Source organism: Pterocles gutturalis, unplaced genomic scaffold (genome assembly GCF_000699245.1).
Source record: "Pterocles gutturalis isolate BGI_N339 unplaced genomic scaffold, ASM69924v1 scaffold2363, whole genome shotgun sequence".
Classification (NCBI taxonomy): Eukaryota; Metazoa; Chordata; class Aves; order Pterocliformes; family Pteroclidae; genus Pterocles; species Pterocles gutturalis.
In genome coordinates this window covers 14,753-24,862 of record NW_010122710.1, presented here as the reverse complement: position 1 = coordinate 24,862, position 10,110 = coordinate 14,753, and the positions used below count along the sequence as shown (strand labels likewise).

General features: G+C 54.6%; 1 protein-coding gene across 1 annotated transcript in view; it reads right to left on the bottom strand.

Annotated features, from left to right (window-relative positions):
• Positions 1–10,110, bottom strand: part of JADE2 (jade family PHD finger 2) — a gene marked incomplete at both ends in the record, with an annotated part of 23,202 nt that overhangs the window by 6,021 nt on the left and 7,071 nt on the right. Inside the window, 2 exon segments of the mRNA XM_010077591.1 lie at positions 1,366–1,483; positions 6,202–6,663. Coding sequence (XP_010075893.1) covers positions 1,366–1,483; positions 6,202–6,663 — 580 coding nt within the window.

Genomic DNA, 10,110 nt, shown 5'->3' with positions numbered 1-10,110 from the left:
AGCATCATGATGCCCCTGCGAACCCCCAACCCCCAGCACCCCCGGAGGATTCCTCCCCAATCCTGCAGAGCCCAGCACCAACAGCACACGGCGTCTGCCATCGGGATCTGAGCTTCTTGCTCTTGCCTTTTATCCGCCTGTTATTCCCAAACTGACCTCCTGTCCCACGGCCCCGGGCAGCAGCATCGCTGCAGGGAGCACCACCCGGCACAAACACCCCGGGAGCAGCTCTCGGGATGCAAAAGCCGGGTCTCCGGCTGGTGGGAACAACTGGGAACACCATCAGCTGTGTGCCCAGGCTGGGGACACCCATCACTGGTTCAGGGAGGACGTACGGACCAACGCACAGTGTCACCAACCTGTGTCACTAGAGATCTGCAGGACCCACATCTCCCCGGAGCACACCCTGGGGTCCCGGCCACCCCCTGCCCCACGCTCTGGCCACGGAGAGGAATCTGCACAAGCTGCGAGGCACAAACAGCTCAACATCCGCATTTCTCAGCCTCCAAAACTTCAATCAAAGGAAACTTTTGTCAAGGAAAACTCAGCCCAGACAGTTCCTCCAGAAACCCCAACCATGTGACGGCTTCAAACACAACTCCAAAGCCACAAACCCAACGACCATGGGAAGCGCCTGCCAACGCACCAGATGCTGCTGCTGGAAAAACCATCCTGCAGCCACGGGCTTTGGTCTGCACTGCCACCAAAGGGAAGGGAGGAGGGAGCCGGAGCCGTGGGCTCCCGGCACCGCTTGTGCAAAAGGAAAAAATAAATAGGACAGAAGGAAAGCAACTTTATTTCAGTTCCTTAATAAAAGGTGACTGAGGCTTTGCCTGCAGTAGCGTGATGTGATGCTCTCCACTAACGGAGCAGCCGACCACAGCGAAAGGAGCTGGTCTCCAGGAGCAACAGACATCCCAGCAGCAGCTTAACCCTCGATTCGTACCAGAGCCAAAGGCATCTGCAGAGTCCAAAGCAAGGGCTGCCGACCCGTGCCAGGGAGCCAGCTGCGTGGATCAGCCCCAGCGCCAGCCCAGGATTTGCCATCTCCTCCCAAACAGCTCCACGTCCACAAAATGCTGCCTTAGCATCACCGTCTAACCAAGCACTTGGTCTTCCCGACCCATTCCCAGGAAGAGGAGGATGGAGATGTGTGAAAACAAGGGGTATGGTTTTATTGTGTTTCTGAACAGAACTGGAGATGTGCTAAGAGCCAACATCCGAACCCTGCTTAAAAAGCACCGCAGAGGAGGGGGTGGCTCTGGTTGCCTTGGGGTGGGAGCTGAGGCTTGGGCACGAGTCTTTGGCTTTGGAGGGTGGCAGGGACAGCGGCTGCGAGAACGAGCTCTGGCGAGCAGTACTGACCTGGGTAAAGATCTTTCTCGATGAGTTTCATCTGGAGATGGAAGATCTGCTCCTGGAGTTTACAAATGGTGTGTTTCATTTTCTCCCGCCTCGTCACCATGTAACAGAGATTTCGAACCTAGAAAGCACAGAAGACAGTGTTTGGTTTAGGCAGGGTCAAAGCGGGTCCCCTCAAGCTGTGTTGCTGCTTCTGCCGCCCAGGAAAATCCCCAATCCCTGGGACTCACTCCTCTTCATCTCACCATCACTTTCCAAACCAAAGCAGCCACCCTGGGGACTCCAACCAAGCTTCTGCCCCAGCACAGGGACAGCTCGGTCACTGCCGCTCCCAGGCTTGGGGACCGTCCTGCCGCGGGTCCCAAGTGGAGGGACAGTTGGGTGCTGCATGTCAGGGGCTCTCTCTCTCTCCCTCCTGTCTTCTGAACATGAACAATCAGCCAGTCAATCTTTAACTTCTCCCATCAAATGCCTGAACGCACTGGCAGGGTTTGCCCTTCGAGGGCACGAACTCAGCCCCAATAACCCAGCCCGCCGGGAGTCAAATGGGGCCGTGCTGCTAATCTGCTCCCGTTAGTCAGGATTAACTTCCAGCACTTGCTGCAGCACAGCCTTCAACTCTGCTGCTCATACACGGTGTTCAAGACCCACAGAACGGGAACAGAGGTGGGAGAAACAGGCAAATTATTTTGTCACCTTATCCCGATATGGCAACAGTGTGGACACACACCGGCTGGTTTAATCTCCTCTTAATTGTCACAGACCTACATGAAGAAGTTAATGTCTCTGAAGGATTTGGGAAGATGCTGTAGAAGGAGCATTATCACACATTTACACAAAGGTCCAGCAGCCGGACAGAGCCCTGAGCATCCCACCGAGCCCTCAGCCCAGCCGCTGCATCACGCACGTGTCCTCTTCACACCTGACACAGAAACCTGCACAAAAACATGCCAAATTCCTGGGTGCCCCGGGGCATTATGCCAGTTCTCATCCACAAACTGCTCCTTTTGCAGGGAGGGAGAGACCCTGCGAAGGGATGGGCAGAGCTGGGAGCTGCAGGTATGAGGCACCCATCTGCTGAGTGTCAGCCTTACAGAACCAAGCAAATGCCAGGACAGGACACAGAAAATACAGCAAAATATCCAGGGGATGCTGGCGCAGGCTGGGAGCCCTGTACGGTGCGGGTCCCCTGCCCCATGTCTGGCCAGCATCCCCAGGTTATTCACTTGCTCCCTATCGTCTACCTGCAAATCACTACTGTGTTTTGTTCCAGTAAGAGAAATTTAATTAAGCAAGTGGGAAGCCCTAAATGCAAACAGCAAAGCACAAGACGTAAATGCTAGCGTGAGCTAAGGCAGCAGCGGTTAAACCTGCTCATCACACCGGGATGCTGATAAACACCTCCAGCATCCCCAGCCGACAGAGCCACCGACAGAGCCACCGCTGATCCCCGCTGGCATCTGTCTCGGGAGGAATCCCAGCGCCACGCTTTGTCCCAGCCCCGAGTGAGGGTGGCTGGAGAGCTGGGCTCTGTCACCATGGCTGCAGCGGGCAGCCAGCCCTTCGGAGGGAACGGGGGTTTGGCTGTGAAAAAACAAATGCTGAGAGCAGCTAACGGGGGCTGACAGCATTCATGTGGCTCCCTGATGCTCTGAAGGAGCAAAACTGCCCCTAACGAGGTAGGGAGGAGGTGACCGTGATGTCTGTGATTCCTCCCCCTCCTCATCCTCAAACCCCTCTCTGCAGAGGAAGGCTGGGGTATTCCCAGGCTTGGGGGACTGTCCCTACGGGGTTGGGAGCCTTTGTGACGCTCACAGGGACAGACCTCACCCCACGCTTACCTAACGTCTGCACCAAAGGCTGGGGAGGCAGCAGGACGACCGTGGCCACCCCCGAATGGCATCGATCTTACCTATGGACCACTTACAAACACTTAGGTCCACAGGAGAAAAATCTGCTCTTTTTTTTGTTGAATCCCCAACACAAAGCAGCGAGCTCCACGCTGTGTATCTCACCACGTTCTCTTTTCTCGTTCTGGATTGGAGAAAACATCCAACTAAAATTTCTTGATGAGGAAAACAACTGCCTCAAAGCGTTTGGCAGTATCTCTTCCCTATGATTTGATATTCCTGGAAGAAAACATTCCTTGTGCTCTGCTTAGAGACTGCTGGTATTTACACATGCTTCCAGAGCTAAACACCACCCAGCGCTGCTTCCCCACGCCGGGCTGAGACGCTGGTATGAAAGCCTGGAAACTACAGCTTTCGTTAAAGCTAATATAAACAACTGCTTCTTGGGAAAAGCTTAAAAGGGGGAAAAAAAAAAGGCAAAGAGGGTTAAAAAAGGCCAAACAGACTGGGGGAAGTGGATTAGGATTGCCAGGCAATAGCTGTAGTTTGCTGACACCGTGGAGTGACGAGATGGCAGAGGGAAACGCCGTCATCCCGCCGGCCCCCGCAGCATCTGCCCTGCGGCTTCTGCCTCCCCCGCCCTGGCATCCAGATACCGTTACCAGCCCCAAATCACAGCCATTCCCGCGCCAGATTAATCGCTGGAAACACTAAAATAGCAACATGATGCCCTGTGGGCAGCCTCTGAAAGCCAACCCCTCCAGGCTGCTCTTCTCTGACCCCATCTGATGGGATGCTTCACTACCTGCAGGTGACATGGGGCGGCCGTGAGACAGGATCGGGTACCCGGGGTGTGCTGGCTGCAATGGGATTTAAACCCCTATCACCCATCCAAGCACTGGACTTTGATCCGGCCGGTGTTTATTGTTCCTCCTCTTGGAAGAACAGCAAACAAAGAGCTCTTCCCATCCAGGCAGCGAAACCTGGCGGGGAGCTGCTAAGCAGGAGCTGAACATCCATGGGGAATGACCCATGAAGCCTGGAGGCAACTCTGGAAAATGGGAAAATCTGGGTAAGACCCGTAGTTTTGACACAAAAAAAAAAATCAAAGAGAAGCTGCCGTGCCGCGTCGATGAATTCGGCAGCTCCTGGAGCCAAGTGCTGTACCCAGAGGTGGGCAGCAGTTCGCTGCAGCCGGGGATGTCAAGCTGGGAGCGAGTGGAAGCAGAGGGAGGTGGAGCAGCCTGGTTTGGATTTACAATACAGAGAAGCAGATGAGGGGAAAAAAAGCGAGTTGAACTTGTCATCCTCGGATCCGGCAGCTGCAGCCTGTTGCCTCCAGCTTGGTGCTAGAGACCCATTAACGGTGGCACCAGCCCAACGCAGAGATGGGAACAGGACGCAGCAAAGGCAGGAGAAACGGAGGGACAGGCTGGCAGAGCGATGGCAATGATGAGTGCAGGGATGAAGGCCAACAGGGTCACGGAAAAGAGACCAATAGGCAGTTGCTTTTACACAGGAGAAAGCTCTCAAGCTCCAAGACCTGTATGGGGAACAACAGTGAGGGACCTGGACGGGCTGGTCCAGAGCTGAGACCCTGCCTGGACATGAACACAGTGCTCACCTGTACTGTCTTTCTCCCCGTGGTTAAATTATCCCACAGACCCACAGCAGCTTGAAGTGAGGGTTCAGGGATACGCGAGGGAGCATCACTGCATGGACAGGACCACTGCCAGGGCAGCACCCCTGCCAGGGCAGCATCACTATGGGGCAGGACCACTGCCAGGGCAGCATCACCTCCAATTTTCCCTACCAGGAAGCAGCACATCCCCTGCATCACCCCTTCCCCCTGCTCAGGGCACAGTGGCATCACCTCCACTGGGTCAAAGCAATGCTGTTTTCCTGCTTTCCATCTTCCCTGTGTGTTCCCAGCAACCCCCTGAGCCCTTCCATGGCTTTTCCACCCCAGGTGGGCTGCCAGGAGGACCCAAGCAGGGGCCATGGATTCATCCTCCTGGCAGGAGCAGGAGAGGGGGGAGCAGGCAGGGCTCAGGTTTTAAGCAGAGAAGGAAAGGGAGCTTGGCCCCTGTGTGCCAGGCTGGGTAGCCCTGCCTGTCCCTGTCCCACCACTGCCCTGTGCCATGCCCATGCTCCCCCCCAGCAGCAGCACTATCTCACCCGTCCCCTCCCTGCCCTCGCTGCCCTCTCACTCTGGGTGCTGTGCATCTTCCCCTCTGCTTCCTCCCCTTGCTGCTCCTCCTCCTCTCCAGCCCCCCTCTGTCCCCTCTGCCGGCACCACTGCTACTCCACCAATCTTTCTTCTCCCCAAAAAAGCTGCCGTGGAGCCTGCTGCTCCCTCCCCTGTGCAAGGATGCTCTGTGCTGCGGGGAGCTGCGGGCGCCTGCATCCTCCGCCTGCATCCTCCGCCTGCATCCTCTGCCCGCATCCTCCGCCACGGCTCTGCCTCCCCCTTTTTTTCCTCGACCCCCTTTCGGCTGCGGCAGGGCAGGGAATGCCCAGGCCCGCTGGCCCTGCTGCTCCCTCCTGCCACTCACCCCTCTTTGATGTTTAATGGCAGTAACTGATGAAGTGTTCCTGTGCCTTGCTGCTGAAACACATCTGAGGGGCAGCACAGGACCATTCTGTGGTTTGAGACTATTGAGATACAGCGGATGTAAGCCGCTGCAGCATCATCTGCCTCCCACCCACCCGGCCCTGCCGAGGCACCTCTCCCCGCAGACATTTGCTCTTTTGAACCCTCAGCTGAAACCATCACTAACTGACTTCATCAGTGTTTTGGCAGCGATGATACATGCATGCTGAGCACCATTATTCTTCTGAACAACGCTCTAGATGAAGGGACACAACTGTTAGGGGGGTCAAAAAGTCAAGAGGGAACAGGGCTTTTGCCACCTATAGGCACCAGCACAGGTCAAAGCAGCCCTGATGGAGCGCGTGGGCACACCACTGAAGGAAAAGCTCTACTCACCCTCTCCAGGTCTTGCCTGAGGTGCATGAAGAGCTTTAAGCGCCGGTAGAGAACGTCCTGCTCTTGCTGGGCCAGGTTGTCCACCTCATCCGTTTTTGGTGTCAGCAGGGGTTTGTTGGAATTTGCTTTCCTCTTCAGTTTCCAGTACTGGTAGACAAAATCCACCAGCGATTCGCTTAAGTCAAGGTTCTCTGCCACCTCCGAAGGCTTCACGAGTTCATAGAAGTCCTCCTCCAGCTGCTGGAGCTTCTGCTTCCGCAGCGTGACCTTCTCCAAGTCCAGCTGGGCTTGGTCGGGCTCTGTCCGTGCCTCCTCGGGCAACTTGGTGGCACCGGTGCTGTGCTCAAGGCAGAAGGACTTGAACTTCACTTCGTCGTTGTCCGCTAGAATAGTCCGCATGTCCAGGTTGTGGTCGAAGGCGCAGGTGACGTGGAAGGCGGTGACGCAGGCGGGCATGGAGCACTGCGGGGAGAAGGACAGGGCTGACGGCCAGGGCAAAGCATCAGCGGTGGGGGGGATGCTGACCAACCGGAGCACAAGGCTTGAGCCCAGCTTACTACAAAACCTGTGACACCCATCTGAGTGACAACACCTACCGTGAAGTGAGGGATGCTCCACCATGGGCAGCGCTCATGGAGGAATGCATAGCCTGTATGGCCCAAGTCTCATACACCCAAGCGGAAGAAACCCCAGGTTCACTAGATACCAGCGAGCATCTTCCCACCTTACCTGCTTTAATCCTTCTCTGGGACGGACCCTGCTCATCCTTCACCTGCCATAAAGAGCAGCTTCCAATGGTTCCTCCAACCAGGCAGGTCAACAGCCAGGACAAGAGCACGGGCCAAGGGGATGCTCAAAGACTGTCAGTGGATTTCTCCTCATGGAGAAATTTTAGTTTGTGTTTCACCCTTGAACTACTCTCTGTTACCACATCTAAAGCCGACACGCTGTTTTTATTGCAAGCATACAGAACATGTCAGGGTTTCTGAGTGAACGCGGTATCCCAGAAGCAGACAACACTCCCGGAACACGATGTTTTTCTCCTCTGGAAATTACACAGCCTCTAATCAGCTCCATTAAAAATTTTTAAAAAGGTAACTCAGCATATACAGAGCAAAATGTCACAAAATGAACTTTTTAGAACTAGTACAGTGGCTAGACTGTTGTCAGACTTGTCTCAGATGAATTTTTTAACGATTTCCTTAACTTACCTCCTGCTTAAATGACTTTGGATCCCACAGGCAACACACCTCAGCCTGGTTTCCTACAGAGGAACCTCCCCAGCCAGCGCCGTGCGCGTGTCCACATCTGCACCTTCTCCCCCTCTACTCATTAACTGGTTTTTAATGGCCCAGAGTGTCCAGTAATTATTTCAGCCATAACCCATAAGAAATCAGTTTGCCCCAGCTGCTAATGAGCAGTTAAACTGCAATAATGAGACATTTTAAGTGGCTATTACTGTAGGCACCGTATTTCCATGTTCATAGAAGAACTGTTCCTGCAGGGGATGAAGATGCAGTTGGAAGATGCAGATGGAAGGACCAGGCGGAGGCACATGAAATTTCCTGGACGTTGATGACAAACCACTCGGAATGCTGGAGAGTTTTACTGGGGCTTTGCTGCACTCTAATTCTCAAAAAGCAAAAAAAAACCAAAAAGAAAAAACAAAACAAAACCTATTCTGGTAGTAGTTGAAGAACAGAAGTTTTATGGCTTTTTATCTTCATCCCATCAGCCCTGAATTTCTGCTCAGTCACCCGGCGTGTGAACTTTTGACATTGCTGCTTTTAGATATTTTCCCTTGACTTTGTTTATGAATCTGCTGCTGCTTACGAAAGCGAGAGACTTGCATGGCTGCCAGGGCCAAGAAAAGCGTAGGCAAGCGGTGTCCAAGTCCTCTGCTTCCAGGGCTCTCCAGGCCCTGCTCCAAAGCCTCCAAAACCAGTGGGAAGAGCTGGATGCAGCCCTGCTGCAAGCCCCGAGCTGTCCCAGCACGGCTCCGGGCAGCGATGCTGGGCACTAACTCCAAACGCACGCAGACATTAACTCCTACCCACCACATCCCCTGTTTAGATATGGCCATTTGCTCTTAACTTCAGCCTGAAATTGCTCGTGAAAATAGCTGACAGTGTGCAAAAACCAGCTCCCTGCCATGCTGCCAGTGTCTGCACAGAGCCTGGCAGGTCTGGGGTCCGCTGGTGCTCCCCGTGGGCAGCGGCTGCCTGCCCTGCCTGCCCTGCGCATCCCGTGGGATGAGCCCTGATCTGGTAGCCAAGACAGTAATGGTGCTGCACGGAGCTACGGAGCTCCTGATGTGCTCCTGACATACTCCTGACATACTCCTGATGTACTTCTGATGTGCTCCTGACATACTCCTGTGTGCTGCTGACATACTCCTGATGTACTCCTGACATACTCCTGATGTACTCCTGACGTACTTCTGATTACTCCATCCCGGCTCTTTCGGCATAACAGCTGAGGGTGCTTCAACCTCCAGCATCCTTTTTTGCCGCTATGCACATAAATATCTCCGGTAGAGAACGCAGACACCGAGAACTCACCGCCGTCGGTGAACTATGTGAGCTAAGGGAAGCCACGTGGCCATGTCCCCTCTAATAACGGCATTAGCAAACCAGCTGTGACTTCTGCCACGACAACGACCCGCTCACAGGAACGACCTTAGGAATAAAGCAAATCAAATGCCACCCATCCTGGATCGCTCCTCCGACAGATGGCAAGCAGCACTCGTCACAAACTGTGCCCAAAATGCAAACGGAAAAAAATTAAGCAGCTCGGCTGACAGGGTAACAAAGAAAAGTACCTGGCCAGCCACGGCTACCCAAGGACCTTGAATAAACTGACAATAAAACCTATCGATCCATCCAGAACGGCGCTGGAATGGAGCTGCCGTTCGCGGGAGGGAGGGATCTGCCACACAGAGTAAACCAGGCTCTACAGCCTGGCACAGTCCCCGTCTCTGCTTCGTTATCGATGGCGCTTCATTATCTTACAGCACCTCTCACTGAAGGATTTCAGCATCATTCGCTTATCCAGGCAAACCCGTTCCCAAACGCGGGGTGGGGAGAGGGTGAAAACTGCACCAGAGATTAACCTGGGCTGTTAATTAGCTCTCGAACCACTCTCGCTGGGAAGAACCAGAGGGATGGTTTTATTTATTCAAACCCAAGTTTCCCAGCTTACAGGGGTGCTCCGCTGCAGTCTGGGGCCGGAGGGGAAGGAAGCGGCTCCTCCGACAGCCCCACGAGGGGAACTCAGGAAGGAAAAATTAATTACCGGTGATGAACTGCGGCCAAGCCGTCAGCCACGGCACTTCTGCATCCTTACAAAAACTACCCTGTGATTGTTAGTGACCACAGATGGTCGGGATCCTGGCAGCGCTTCTCAGCCACAATGGGCGATTTTAGCATCGTGGACATCCTCGGAGGGTGCGGGGCTGAGGCAGAGGGTGGCGTGGGGGCTGCCCAGTGCACACCTGCTCTTCCCCCCGTGTCAAGCTGTACAGGGCCACAGGCAGCTCCAGGAACCATCACACCAGTTATCCCAGTCAATGGGGACCAGTGGCACCAGCAGCTCAAGGGGAGCCGGCAGCAGCGGGCAGAGGAGTGATAACGGAGGAGGGAGTGATGGAGGACACTTCCCAGGGATTTCTCCAAAAAACAGCAACAAAAAGAAAGCTGGAAGATGATGACAGCAAAAGCTGATGCCCTTTGGAGAAGCCTGCCAGCAGCAAACAGAGACTGGGCGCTGTGTGGTGCGTTGAAAGGCCTCAGAGAGCTCTTCCAGCTGCTGTGAGAAGCGAGGAGGGAGCTGGTGAGGAGGGAGCTGGGTCCCAAGCGTTGTCAGGACGAGGAGCCCGGCTCCTGGCGCTCTCTTTTCCATCTCAGCAAT